The 14,800-nt window shown below is 46.6% G+C and overlaps 1 protein-coding gene across 22 annotated transcripts in view; it reads left to right on the top strand.

Moving 5' to 3' along the window:
• The window catches only part of CIT (citron rho-interacting serine/threonine kinase), a 93,279-nt gene that overhangs the window by 62,979 nt on the left and 15,500 nt on the right, over nucleotides 1-14,800 (top strand). For 11 of the 22 annotated variants that reach the window (XM_087913189.1, XM_087913188.1, XM_026718629.2 and 8 more), the window contains 10 exons: nucleotides 736-871; nucleotides 2,243-2,347; nucleotides 3,471-3,611; nucleotides 3,742-3,849; nucleotides 4,976-5,093; nucleotides 6,363-6,527; nucleotides 10,032-10,169; nucleotides 11,083-11,263; nucleotides 11,490-11,581; nucleotides 14,212-14,316. In XM_087913189.1, coding sequence (XP_087769315.1) covers nucleotides 736-871; nucleotides 2,243-2,347; nucleotides 3,471-3,611; nucleotides 3,742-3,849; nucleotides 4,976-5,093; nucleotides 6,363-6,527; nucleotides 10,032-10,169; nucleotides 11,083-11,263; nucleotides 11,490-11,581; nucleotides 14,212-14,316 — 1,289 coding nt within the window. Of the gene's footprint in view, nucleotides 1-735; nucleotides 872-2,242; nucleotides 2,348-3,470; nucleotides 3,612-3,741; nucleotides 3,850-4,930; nucleotides 5,094-6,362; nucleotides 6,528-10,031; nucleotides 10,170-11,082; nucleotides 11,264-11,489; nucleotides 11,582-14,211; nucleotides 14,317-14,800 lie in introns of all 22 variants that reach the window. The other 11 variants (XM_087913186.1, XM_087913183.1, XM_087913182.1 and 8 more) reach the window with 1 other exon arrangement.

Genomic DNA, 14,800 nt, shown 5'->3' with positions numbered 1-14,800 from the left:
TTTCCGCTGTGTATTCAGGATGGACTGATTAATGTATATAGATGTATGTGTTTGTGTGTCTGTGTGTGTATTTTGCATATGTACACTTTTAAGAGCAGGCAGCAGTATTTCATTTTTAAAGTGTGCCAGAGTGTCCACGTAAAAAATAACAATGAAGGTTATCTGTCTGTCTGTCTATCCATCTATCTATATCTTCCATCCATATGTATGTATGGATGTATGTATGGATGGATGTATGGATGGATAGATAGATAGATAGATAGATAGATAGATAGATAGATAGATAGACATATATTCTATATCTATCATCTATCCTGTCTGTCTATCTATCATCTATCAGTCTATCTATCTATCCATCCATCCTATCTATCCATCCATCCATCCTGTTTATCATCCATCTCTCTGTCATCTATCTATCCATCCATCCATCCTGTCTATCATATATCTATCTGTCTATCATATCTTTCTGTCATCCATCCATCCATCCTATCTATCATCTATCTGTCATCTGCCTATCTATCTATCTATCTATCTATCTATCTATCTATCTATCTATGGTATCTATGTACCTACCTACCTACCTACCTACCTGTCGAATGATGGCCTTCTGGCCTTCAACAGAAAGGGCTTGGCTCTCTGAAGACTCCTTTCCTATTGATTCCGTCCTTTTTGGGACCCTGGAAGGGAGGCAGACCACGAGTGGCGTAAACCCAGGGCTTCTTCTCTTCCGTGCAGGGTGCGAGCCGACCAGCGCATCACGGAATCCCGCCAAGTTGTGGAGCTTGCGGTTAAAGAACATAAAGCGGAGATCTTGGCTCTCCAACAAGCATTAAAGGAACAAAAGCTCAAAGCTGAGAGTCTCTCCGACAAGGTCGGTCACTTAAAATGCTATACGGGTTGTCCTCAACTTACAACTGTACGTTTAGTGACCGCTCGACGTTAACAGCGGCACTGGAAAAAAGTGACTGATGACTCTTTTTCACACTTATGACCGTTGCAGCCTCCCCGCGGTCACAAGATCAAACTTCAGGTGCTTGTCAATTGGCTCATATTTACGATGGTCGCAGTGTCCCGAGGTCGTGTGGCAGCTGCAGTGATTCACATAACAACTTTGCCTGAGGAAGGAGGCAAAATGAATCAAAACTAACTTAACAACTGTCTTGTTTAGCCACAAACATTTGGGACTCAATTGTAGTTGTAAGTCGAGGACTGCTTATATTGGGTGATATTGTCCCAGAAAGCTCGGGCCCTTTTATTTGGCCTGCAAGCCAGATATAAGTCGGGGGTGGAAAAAAAAACAGAACTTTGATAAGTGGAAAGGAGAAGAGAAATTTGATAAGTGGAAAGGAAAACTCTTACAAGTGGAAAGGAGAAGAGAACTTTTATTGGCAAATAAAAGGGTTACCCAGAAACAAGTTCACATGGGCCTACCCCAGCTTGGAGTGGACTCTTTTTTTTTTTTATACAACTTCGAAAAGCATATATTGTTGTGAGCCGATCATGGAAACTCGCAACACTATAAACCAATCATTAAGAGCATCATAAATCCATTCATCTTCAGCGGTCATAGTGAACACAGTTCAGCTAGAAGGTAGATTAAGATTTGAACCTTCTTCCTTATCTAAAACCGTCAACTCATAAAATATTTTTATGGTCCTTTTAGAGTTGCCAACAGAAAGGGAGGGGGGAGCAGTGCGGCAGCTTAGAAACCGAAAGTGCATTCCATAAATAGTTTTTCAAAGATAATAACTAGGCGACTGAAGTTTCTGCCGCACAAAATTCTAACTGGAGAGCCTGATTGATGATTCTTGGCTATGGATGCGTCCCGTTGGAGAATATGAATTATGATACATCCAGGGGGTGGGGGAACACCAGGGTCAAGGGTGACAATGAATGTATCTCAGAGTCGGCTGCACCCAGGCAGTGCTGGCCTGTTTACTCCCAATAAATCCCTTCGAAGTTTTTGGAAGTTTGGCTCGAGACTCATGATTTAATTGGGGGAACTGCCGGAATCCTGACAAGATAGCTCCGAAGGAATTTGGTACCAGGGGTTTTGTCCACCGCTTTAATGGACAGGTATTCCCAAGCGGGAGGCAGATGTTCACTAAATGAATTGTCGTAAGTCCAGGATTGTCTGTGCAGAGGTTTTAAAAGGAAGGCGGGAGAGAGAGGCAAGTAGACGTGGAAAGACTGGCGTTTCACGCCTTGCCTCCCCGTTGAACCCAGTTCCATTTCTAACCAGCTGAATGACTTGGAGAAGAAGCACGCCATGCTGGAGATGAACGCCCGGAGCCTGCAGCAGAAGCTTGAAACGGAACGCGAACTCAAACAGAGGCTTCTGGAGGAGGTAGGCCCCGCTCCCTAGCCGAACGTCTGTGAATCCCTTCGGGGAGATTTGAAACTGGCAAACCGGATTTGGTTCCTCCTGGGTGTTGCCTTATAGGCTGGGTTTAAATCGCCGGTTTTTCAAATTGGCAGCTTTGAGACAGGCAAATGTTTTAAGTGCCTGCGGATTGCAGGATAAAAGTCTGCACATCTAAAAGTTGCTGAAATATTAGTCTTAATTTTGATATAACCTCAAAATATGGCGCTTCCCTCCTCTTGTAATCGTTCGCTTTATTACTTTCAATTTTTCTCCTTTCTATCTCTCTCGCCTTTCTTCCTCCCTCCCTCCCTTATAATCTTTATCGCTTTCAATTCTTCTCCTTCCTTCCTTCCTTCCTTCCTTCCTTCCTTCTTCTCTTATAATTGTTCTCTTTATCACTTTCCTCCCTCCCTCCCTCCCTCATAATCTCTCTTTCAATTCTTCTCCTTTCTGTCTTTCTCTCCTCCCTCCTTCCCTCCCTCCTTTATAATCTTTCTCTTTATTGCTTTCAATTCTCCTTCCTTCCTTCCTTCCTTCCTTCCTTCCTTCCTTCCTTCCTTCCTTCCTTCCTTCCTTCCTTCCTTCCTCCCTCCCTCCCTCCCTCCCTCTCTTATAATTGTCCTCTTTATCACTTTCCTCCCTCCCTCCCTCCCTCCCTCCCTCCCTCCCTCATAATCTCTCTTTCAGTTCTTCTCCTTTCTGTCTTTCTCTTCTCCCTCCTTTATAATCTTTCTCTTTATTGCTTTCAATTCTCCTGTCTTCCTTCCTTCCTTCCTTCCTTCCTTCCTTCCTTCCTTCCTTCCTTCCTTCCTTCCTTCCTTCCTTCCTTCCTTCCTCTCCCTCCCTCCCTCCTTCCTTCCTTCCTTCCTTCCTCTCTCTCCCTCCCTCTCTTATAATTGTCTTTATCACTTTCCTTCCTCCCTCCCTCCCTCATAATCTCTCTTTCAGTTCTTCTCCTTTCTGTCTTTCTCTTCCTCGCTCCCTCCCTCCGTCCCTCCTAATCTCTCTTTCAATTCTCCTCCTCTCGGTCTTTCTCCTATTCCTGCCTCCCTCCCTCCGAATATTTTATAATTGCCCTCCTGGGTTTTACCTCCTCCCCTCCCAGCAAGCCAAGCTGCAGCAGCAGATGGATTTGCAGAAGAACCACATCTTTCGGCTGACTCAAGGCCTGCAAGAGGCTTTGGACCGGGCCGACCTTTTGAAGACCGAAAGGAGCGACCTGGAATACCAGCTGGAGAATATTCAGGTGAGAGAATAGAGCATCGCAGGCCGGGAGTAACTTTTTTTTTTACGGATTTCCCTCGGGTTGATTTTCGCGCCCGTGGTGATTTCCTGGTTTACCTTCCTCTCCCTTCCCCCTTTCCGTGTCGCAAAAGGTCCTGTATTCCCACGAAAAAGTGAAGATGGAAGGCACTATTTCCCAACAAACCAAGCTTATAGATTTCCTCCAAGCGAAGATGGATCAGCCAGCCAAGAAGAAAAAGGTGTGCAAAATATACGAACGCCAGAAATTAACTTAGCAGGCAGGAGGCAGCGGCTGTCCGTCTGAGTTTTCGAAGACTGGGGGAAATGAAGAGGGATTCCAGGTGGCCCCCAAATCCCACTGGATTTCCCCAGCCCCTCAAAAGTTCCTTGAGTTTGTCTTCGGACCCCTGGCCTTGTGGTCATATTCATATGCAGGTAGTCCTCGACTTATAACGGTTCACGTAGCGGGCCACTCAAAGTTAACCCTGAAAAAAAGTCGACGGGGAAAGCCAGGTTACTAACTGTCCCCTGCAGCGATTCGTTTAACAACTGGGGCAAGGAAGTTCGTGAAATGGGACAAAACTCCCTTAACCAATGTCTCACTGAACAACAGAAATTTTGGGCTCGGTTGTGGTTATAAGTCCAGGACTACCTGTTCTTCCATTCTGGATAAATGGCCGCCCAGTTTCCTCTTCTTGTTAGCCTGGCTTATGATCTCTGTGAGATGGGCCAAGCTGAGGGGAGGGGGAGAAATTATCTTTAAAATGCTGGACCGGGCAATTGGGGGAGGAGAGGAGGTGGAGGAGGAAAGAAGAGGATGGGGAGGAGGAGGAAAAGGGGAAAAGAAAGAGGGGAGAAGGAAAGGAGGGAAGGAAAGGAGGAGGAGGGAAGGAGGAGGAGGAGGAGAAGAAGAGGAAGAGGGGAGGAGAGAAGGAGGGAAGAAGAGGAGGAGGAGGAAAGGAGGAGGAAGGAAAGAGGGTGAGGAGGGGGGAGAGGAGAAGGGAAGAAGAAAGAGGGGCGGGAAGGAGGGGAGAAGAGGGGGAGGGGAGGAGGAAAGAAGGAGGAAGAAAAGAGGATAAGGAGGGGAGGAGAGAAGGAGGGAAGAAGAAAGAGGGGAGGGAAGAAGGAGGAGGAGGGGAGGAGGAGGAAGGAAAGAGAGGAGGAGGGAAGGAAGGGAGAAGAGAGGAGGAGGGGAGGGGAGGAGGAAGAGACCCTCAGACCCTCTGGTCTGCCGCTAGCTAGCGTTTTCCCTTCCCCCTCACCCGGAGGCAGCCATCACTGACCAGGAGTTAGGAGCTGTCTGTGTGTTTCTGTTGCTAGGGCCTGTTTAGTCGACGGAAAGAGGACCCTTCTTTGCCCACACAGGTTCCTCTGCAGTACAATGAGCTGAAGGTGGCCTTGGAGAAGGAGAAGGCCCGCTCAGCGGAGCTGGAGGAAGCCCTGCAGAAAACCCGCATCGAACTCCGATCCGCCCGGGAGGAAGGTAGGGGGAAAAGAGGCAAGAGCAAGAGGAGGGGGTCTTTGTGCTTTTCCTGCCAAGCCCCAAGGGCCGCCCACCCCACCCCACCCCTCCCTCCTGTACTGGACGTCTTTTGTTTCTCCCTCTCTCTCTCTCTCCCCCCCACCCCCCTTCCCTGCCGCCCCCTCGTTGGCTGTTGACCATCCCAAACCTTCAATAAGAAAGAAAGCAAGGCTGCGGGCTGTCATTCTGAAGGTTCCCTAGAACCACGGCTGCTGCTCCTGCTTCTCCTTCGCCTTCTCCTGGTTTCCTCCTGCTCTTCTTGTTCTTCTTCTTGTTTTTCTTTTTCTGCTTCTTCCTTTTCCTCCTCTTGTTCTTCTTGTTCTTGTTCTTGTTCTTCTGCTTCTTCTTGTTCTTCTGCTTCTTCTTCTTCTTCTTCTTCTTCTTCCTCCTCCTCCTTCTTCCTCCTCCTCCTCCTCCTCCTCTTCTTCTTCTGCTTCTTCTTCTTCTTGTTCTTGTTCTTCTGCTTCTTCTTGTTCTTCTGCTTCTTCTTCTTCTTCTTCTTCTTCTTCTTCTTCTTCTTCTTCTTCTTCTTCTTCTTCTTCTTCTTCTTCTTCTTCTTCCTCCTCCTCCTCCTCCTTCCTCCTCCTCCTCCTCCTCCTCCTCCTCCTCCTCCTCCTTCTCTTCTTCTTCCGCTTCTTCTTGTTCTTGTTCTTGTTCTTCTGCTTCTTCTTGTTCTTCTTCTTCTTCTTCTTTTTCTTCTTCTTTTTCTTCTTCTTCTTCTTCCTCCTCCTCCTCCTCCTCCTCCTTCTCTTCTTCTTCTGCTTCTTCTTGTTCTTGTTCTTGTTCTTCTGCTTCTTCTTGTTCTTCTGCTTCTTCTTCTTCTTCTTCTTCTTCTTCCTCCTCCTCCTTCTTCCTCCTCCTCCTCCTCCTCCTCCTCCTTCTCTTCTTCTTCTGCTTCTTCTTGTTCTTGTTCTTCTGTTTCTTCTTTCTCCTCTTCCTCCTCCTCCTCCTCTGCTTCTTGTTCTGCTTCTTCTTCCTCCTCCTTTTCTTTTTCTGCTTCCTCCTCCTCCTTCTTCCTCCTCCTCCTCCTCCTCCTCTTCCTCCTCCTCCTCCTCCTCCTCCTTCTCGTTCTTCTTCTTCCTCCTCCTCCTCCTCCTTCGGCTTCTTCTTGTTCTTCTGCTTCTTCCTTCTCCTCCTCCTCTTCTCCTCCTCCTTCTCTTTCTCCTTCTCCTTCTTCTTCTTCGTCCCACTCAGAGGAGGAGTTAACTAACTATTTGTGTGTGTCCGTAGCTGCCCATAGGAAAATTACAGACCACCCTCACCCTGCCACGCCTGCCACGGCCAGGCAGCAGATCATCATGTCTGCCATAGTTCGCTCACCAGAACACCAGCCCACGCCCATCAGCCTGCTGGCACCTCCCTCCAGCCGCCGAAAGGAGGCCTCCACGCCAGAGGGTAAGGCTTGAGGGAGGGGGGAGGGGTCAGCTTCGGGAGGGATTCTGGCCCAGACAACCCAGAGACCTCTTCCAGCTGCATAGGGTGCCCGGCTTCCTAATAGCGCCAAGCCAGGATCGAAGCGTCGTCAGCAGGTGGTGCAAAAAAAAAAGCAACAATAAGGGACTATTTAGCGACAGCCAAAAGCTGGGCTAAATCGTAAAGTTCCTAGATATAAAACCAGAATACGGGTAGTCCTCCACTTACGACCTCAGTGGAGCTCCAGGTTTCCGTTGCTAAGCGATTCAAGGGAGGGTTTTTTTGCCCCGGTTTTTATGACCTTTCTCGCCACCGTTGTTAAGTGCAGTTCTTAAGTTAGTGCGGCAATTGTGACGGGAATCTGGCTTCCCTCTTGGCTCGTTCAAAAGGTCGCGAAAACTTGACCCCAGGAAACACTGCAACCGTCCTAAATACGAGTCGGTTGCTCGGGGTTTATTCCAAGTCAACTGTCCAGTTGGCGATCCCAGAAAAAGAAACTCCAGAGATATTATTTTTACCAAGAGTATATAAAACTTTACTGAATAAATCCACACTGGCGCGCAGAAGGATCGAAGCCAGCTCTGGGTTTCCCCGCGCAAAAGCAGGCATAGTGGATCCTCCCTTTTTTGGCCCAAGGGCCGCCCACAGTTCGTTACGTCCACCAATCCCTTCGGTTGACTTTGTATGGGAGCCAGCCAGCCACGCTGACACATCCGCTCGGTGTCTCTGAGGTGGGTGGGAGCACCTGGCCATGCAATTGGATGCAATTGCCCCCTTCTGGCCTGGGGAATTCTGGGAGTTGAAGTCCAGAGGTCTTAAAGCTGCCTGCAAGGCTAGACAGCCGCAACCTAAACCTTCACAGTTAGGAAATAGTTAATGAAGGACCGTCATAGCCACATCGTTGCTTTCGGAAGGATTCGGAAAAGTTGGAAGAGGTTTAGAGAAGGCACGGCTGGCTGGAGGATTCTGGGAGTTGAAGTCCACAAGTCTTAAAGTTGCCAAGGTCGGACACACCCCTGGCCTATAGTATAAACAGACTGGAGTTTAGCAGATCCCTAAAGGTGGTAGGGGACACGGCGGCCCAGCGGCTAAGACGCTGAGCTTGTCGATCAGAAAAGGTTAGCGGTTCAGCGGTTCGAATCCCTAGCGCCACGTCACGGAATGAGCTCACGTTGCTTGTCCCAGCTTCTGCCAACCTAGCAGTTCAAAAGCAGGTTAAAAAACGCAAGTAGAAAAATAGGGGCCCCTTTGGTGGGAAGGTAACAGCGTTCCGTGCACCTTCGGTGTTTAGTCCTGCCGGCCACATGACTACGGAGACCGTCTTCGGACAGCGCTGGCTCTTCAGCTTTGTAACGGAGGTGAGCACCGCCCCCTAGAGCCGGAAACGACTTTACCTAAAGGTGTTAATCGGTTTGGTTGCTTGAAAAAGGGAGTTGAGAGCAGGTAAAACTAGGAACCATCCTGCACCGACAATCTTTTCGCAGAGCTGAAAATAACTTCAGCGTCTCAAAGCCCAATTAGGATCCGGATTCCAACTCGTTCCAAGAAGGATCCAAGGACATCAGCTCCTCCTCCCCGCTCCCTGGATTCCAAGCCCATAATACTTGATCTCCAAAAGCCACGTAGTGTTCAGATCCACACGCAGAAACCCTGCACCGTCAACAATTTACCTTGTTCTCTGTGTGATTTCTCCGTGTTTCCTTGTAGGGTTTGGGTGTCGTATTGTCCTCAATGTCCCAATGACAGCTTGTCTTTGAGTCCCCTATCTGTCCATGTGATTCAGTCATGTGACCAAGAGACCTATTGTCCTGCTTTGCTCAGGAGTGTGGAGACCCCGCGAGTTACGACTTCACTGTATTGTTTTCAGAAAGGCTCTGTTGGGAACTAATGACGGTTTACCTTACAGGAGTGTGTTAACCATTGCTGAGATAATTATATGAAGTTCTGAGAGCTCTCAGAGCTTTGTGTAAGCGCTAATTATCTCAGTTTTTGTTTCTAGAGACGCTAAATGACTAACTGGCAGGTCTACAGACGTTTAATTCCAGAGTTCCCCAAATTTGAACAATATCAGCATATCAACTGATGCTAAACTTTGCATCAGCTGCCAAGCAGCAGTACTCTGTCTGAGTCCTGCTGCTCTTGAATTACACCCCCTTTGTTCTTTACAAGTTTTCCCCCCCCCCCCAGTAAACACCTTTATTTACCAATTGTTTCTCAAATTTTCTGATTTTGCCTCCGTTGGCTTTCCCAAGCCCTGTTAAAAAGCCAGGCTGGGTAGGTCCTTCGGCGATTTTCTCAGGATCTCAGGGCGGTCTTGGAGGAAAGGACGTTACTGCTTTAAAAAGTGGGCTCCAAAATGTAACACGGTATTCCAAGCTACCCAGAGTAGATTTTTCTCATTATTTCCAAAGCAAGGCAGGCCTCAGCTGTCAATGGTTTTTGACGATAAATGGGTATTGCTGTGAAAAGAAAATCTGGATACAATTTCAATTGTTTGTGTTTAAGAGTAGGCAGGAGGGATGTGGTGGCCTAGTGGTTAAGATGCTGGGTTTTTTGACCAGAAGATGGGCAGTTCGAAACCCAAGCACCACTGGATGGATGGATGGATGGATGGATGGATGGATGGATGGATAAATGTGAAGATGGAGACATAGATGGATAAATAGATGATAGGTAGATGAGTAAGTAGATAAATACCATGGATGGATGGGTGGATCCTAGTGAGAGAGAGAAAGATAGATGATAGATAGATAGATGATAGATAGATAGATAGATAGATAGATAGATAGATAGATAGATAGATAGATAGACAGACAGACGATGGATGGATGGATGGATGCTAGTGAGAGAGAGAGAGAGATGATAAATAGATTAGATTAGATTAGATTAGATTAGATTAGATTAGATTAGATTAGATTGATAGATACCCTAAATGGATGGAAGGATGCTAGTGAGAGAGACATGATAGATAGTTAGATAGATAGATAGATAGATAGATAGATAGATAGATAGATAGATAGATAGATAGATAGATAGATACCGCAAATGGATGGATGGATGGATGCTAGTGAGAGAGAGAGAGAGATGATAAATAGATTAGATTAGATTAGATTGATAGATACCCTAAACGGATGGAAGGATGCTAGTGAGAGAGACATGATAGATAGATAGATAGACAGACAGACAGACAGATAGATAGATAGAGTAAATGGATGGATGCTAGTGAGAGAGAGAGAGAGATGATAAATAGATTAGATAGAGAGACAGATAGACAGTGTAAATGGATGGGAGGATGCTAGTGTGTGTGTGAGAGATGGTAGGTAGGTAGGTAGAGATAGACAAGGTACGTAGATAAGATAGAGGGGTGGGAGGGAGGCTTTAGCATTGGTCTGTATGAACGTTACAGACAATTGCCAAGCCATCTTTTCATGCAAGCTGGACCTTCGTTTGGTTTCCCAATGAATCAAGGCGCCATCTTCTCCCTAGAGTTTAATCGTCGCCTGAAAGAGCGGATGCATCACAATATCCCTCATCGCTTCAACGTGGGACTGAACATGAGAGCTACCAAATGTGCCGTTTGCTTGGACACTGTGCACTTTGGACGCCAGGCTTCGAAATGCCTTGGTAAGCGGGAGAGGCAAGCTGAAGAAGAGTACCTGGGCAGGTGATCCGAGAGATGTTTTTGACAGGAAAGAGGCCGTTTGGAGGGGTGGGGGATGAGAGCAGTGGTGGGATTCGAATGGTTTTATCACCGGTTCGGTGGGCCTGGCTTGGTGGGCGTGCTTTGCCTAACGCCAGCACGCAGCTTTTCCAACACCTAGAGTACTGCATCCAGTTTTGGTCACCACACTATAAAAAAGAGGTTGAAACTCTAGAAAGAGTGCAGAGAAGAGCAACCAGGATGATGAGGGGACTGGAGGCTAAAACATACGATGAACAGTTGCAGGAACTGGGCCTGGCTAGTCTAGGGAAGAGAAGGACCAGGGGAGACAGGAGAGCAGCCTTCCAATATTTGAGGGGCTGCCACAGAGAGGAGGAAGGGGGTCAAGCTATTTTCCAAAGCACCTGAAGGCCAGTCAAGGAACAATGGATGGAAACTGACCAAGGAGAGATTCAACCTGGAAATAAGGAGAAACTTTCTGACACGGAGAAACAATCAACCAATGGAACAGAAATTGCTTTTGGAAGTTGTGGGAGCTTCATCCCTGGAGGCTTTCAAGAAGAGACTGGACTACCCTTTTTCAGAAATGGTGTAGGATCTCCTACTTGGTCAGGGGGTTGGACTAGATGACCTACAAGGTCCCTTCCAACTCTGGTATTCTATATTCAGTAGGACAGCTTGCCTTGTTGTGGGAGCTTCATGACTGGAGGCTTTCAAGAAGGGACTGGACTGCCATCTGTCAGAAATGGTGTAGGGTCTTCTTAGGTGGAGGGTTGGACTAGATGACCTACAAGGTCCCTTGCAACTCTGTTAATCTTAGTTAATCTTCCTCCCCTCTTTTCCCACCCTACCCCATCCCACTCTTTTTTTTTTTAGAATGCCAAATGATGTGCCATCCCAAATGTTCTGCCTGCTTGCCGGCCACTTGCGGCTTGCCGGCTGAGTACGCCGCCCACTTCTCCGAAGCCTTCTGCCGGGATAAATTGAATTCCCCAGGCCTGCAGCTAAAAGAACCTGGCAGCGCTTTACGGCTGGAAGGATGGATGAAGGTGCCCAGGTATAAACGTGAGTCTCTGCGCTGAAACATGCCAGCCCAGCTTTGAAGGCTGCTGAAGGAAGAGCAGCTCTTGGAGGCCATGGCTGAAAGCTGCGGAGGACCGTTTCTCTCGCTGACCCTTTTTTTGGGGGGGTGGGGAGGAGGGGCGGTAGCATCGTCCAACTTCCAGCTTGATCCAGAATCGTGCAAATCTTCTAAACGAGCCTTATCCTGTCTCTGTTTTCAGAAATAATAAACGTGGCCAGCAAGGCTGGGATAGGAAATACGTAGTTCTAGAAGGAACTAAAGTCCTTGTTTACGACACAGAAACGAGAGAAGGTAATATATATTTATATTTTCTTCCATCCTGTGCTTCCCTGTTTTCCCTGATGCAGCCATCCGTCCACCTGTTACTTTGGGGGGATGCGGGGAAACCGTTTTCTACTCAAGGATCAAAAGGATCCCCGTAGTATCTTTTCCAGCGAACCCACTGCAGCTCACGAGAGTTGCAAGCTGGTTGGTTAGAGAAGCGGCGACTCGAATCCTTCTGGTTATGGTTTTCGGTTTTGGCTACAAGCTTTCCGCCTCCTCTAACAGTTGCTCTTCAAAATGCTTTCCCCTGGGGGCCATTCAGTTATTTATTTATTTACTGAATTCTTTTGCCACTGCACATGAATTCAGTTTCATATATATATATATATATATATATATATATATATATATATATATATATATATAATGGTATTCAGCTTTGTTCGGGTATTTTCCCACGTCATTGTAGTCGTGCTTTTAAAGTTGTAGCAACGTTTCGGCAGAATCTCATCTGCCATCATCAGTCTTCTGTATAATGTTCGTCTGCTACATATAGTGAAACGTTGCTACAACTTTAAAAGCACAACTATAATGACGTGAGAAAATACCCGAACAAAGCTGAATACCATATATATATGAAACTGAATTCATGTACATTTTTGTAGATTTTCACGGGCACAGGTATGTAGGTGTAGGTGTGTTCGGGTCTTTTCCCGTGTAAGATTAAGAGTATCTTGGTGACGTTTCGGCGAGGTCCCACTCGCCATATGGCATTCAGCTTTGTTCGGGTATTTTCCCACGTCATTGTAGTTGTGCTTTTAAAGTTGTAGCTTCAACTTTAAAAGCACAACTACAATGACGTGGAAAATACCCAACAAAGCTGAATGCCATACATGTAATACTCATAAAACTTAAGAATATATATATATATATATATATATATATATATATATATATATATATATATATATACACACACATACATACATAAATACATACATACATACACACTCTCAAATTATTTAAAAATGTAAATCGAACGAGAATGAAAAGAGTGAAACTATAAAAATAAACAAAACTTAGCAATATGGTTCAGAGATATGCGGGGAGGAAGCAGGTTGCTCAGGGAGGGGGAAGGTGGAGGTGTGATGTCTGTTTTTATTTTGCACTATTTTGCTTCCATTTATTAGTTGCATTATTTTTGCTTTAATTTGCACTTAGTCACCCAGGGGTACACTGTCTACTCCCTCAATTTGAATTCCTTCAGCTTGGTGGGGGGTAGGGGGGGAGAGGAAAAACCCCTCTGGGGGCATTGTGGATGCCATAATTGCTGGTTTTCGTTGCATCCGAAAGGCAGAGCATGGATGACATACAACTTAAGTTCCTCGGCTTACAACCATGGGTGTCTGAAGTCACAACGGCACTACTGAACAAAGGGACTTATGGCCGTTTTTCACAATTGCAGCCTCCCCGTGGCCACGGGATCCAAGTTCAGAAGCTTGGCCAATGACTCATATTTATGACGGATCGGGTCGGTGACATCAGCCAACTCCTCACAGCCAACCCGCCATAGGACAAGAGTTACAATAATATCCGAGAAACAGTGGAATACAATAATGAAAGGGTGCGAAAGGAGAGGGACAGAATGAAATGTGAATGGCAAAAAGGTTAAATGTCTTTTAACTTGTCAACTCATAAAACATTCCTATGCCTGTTTTAATAGTTGCCATTAAAAAAAGGTGGGGGGGAGAGGAAACCTGGAAGAACAGTGCAGCAGTTTGGAAGCAAAAGTACATTCCAACTCTTTATCTTTAAAAGATTGTAACTAAAATACCAGAGCATTTGCCCGGGAATATATTTAATTGGATAGCGTGATTGATGACACCCAGCCTGTGAAAGTGCTCAATTGGGGAATCTGATTTATGACACCACCCAGGGGAGAAGGGAGGAAACAGGGTCACAGGGGACCGTAAATTATGCCTGCCAGAGTTGGCTTCATACAGGGCAGTGCCAGCATGTCGCCTCCAATAAATCCTTTGAAGCTTTTTGAAGTTTGGCTCGAGAATCATGATTTTAATTAAAGTGATTGCTGGCATCCTGACATAACTATTTTGAAGTAATTAAATTGAGCTGTTGAATTGTCCTGCGGCGAGTTGTCCAATGGCGAGTTGGCCGTGCGGCGTTGACTTGTCCCATTCTACCCTGAAGTCACACGTTCAGATTTTGCGATCTGCTGACAAGCCGAGTCCACGGGAAAGCCAGATTTGCTTAACAACCGGGTTACTAACTGAAACAACGGCAGCGATTCCCTTAACAAATGTAGCCAAAGAAGAAGTCACAAAACGGAGCGAGACGCACTTGACAAATTTCCCACTTAACAACAGAAATTTTGGGCTCGATTGCCATCATAAGTCGAGGACCACCTGACGCAAGCTAGCTTGCCTTGCAGGGTAGCTTTGCTGCTGTTGCTAATTTCCTTCACCGAGCAATCGGCAGGCTCGTTTCCTGTGGCGATGCCACGCCTGAGTTTTAATCCTCCGCCCCCCTTTCCCCCACCCGAGCGACCTGAAGATTGAAGCCTTTTAACCGGTGAAGACCCTCTCCTCATTACGCTTCCTTTGCCCTTTCATTTCTCCCCTTTTTATCATTTTTCAAAGCTGGACAACGGCCCGTGGAAGAGTTTGAACTGTGCCTTCCAGATGGAGACGTTACTGTCCACGGGGCCGTGGGAGCGACCGAGCTTCTAAGTACAGCCAAGACAGGTGAGGCTGGATGGAAAATCCAGGGCTGCAGAAGCTGCCTTGAGGACAGGAAGGCGGTGCTCCCCTTTTGAAGGATGGTCTGAAAAGTTGGGCGCCAAAATGTAAAGTTCTGCTGTAACTTAAGCAGAGGCTCTGAAGAACAAAATCTAACTTTAATTGATCAAATAAGGTTAGGGTAACACCTTTCCTCGCGTACACACAAGATAGATACGTGAGGAAAGTTACAAAGCATAGACAGCAAGTAGGGTCTTCTTATACCTTTAAAATCCTTACCAGTAGAGTAACTGCATTGTAAAACGCTCTTAACTTAGATTTACACCTTTCCTGCAAAAGGCAAATGTCCTTCTGGTATCGTTTATCTTTCATGATCCCTTCTCCTACCGTCCTGCTAATTGATCACCTAAGAGGGACTTCAAAGGTGTGGATTCAATGGAGAGGAGGATCTTGATGGAGAGAGGGGTTGGTGCGGTGGCCCAGAGGTGGA

Source organism: Pseudonaja textilis, chromosome 15 (genome assembly GCF_049901715.1).
Source record: "Pseudonaja textilis isolate UNSWEBS1 chromosome 15, rPseTex1.2, whole genome shotgun sequence".
Lineage (NCBI taxonomy): Eukaryota > Metazoa > Chordata > Lepidosauria > Squamata > Elapidae > Pseudonaja > Pseudonaja textilis.
This window is presented reverse-complemented; position numbering and strand designations above follow the sequence as displayed.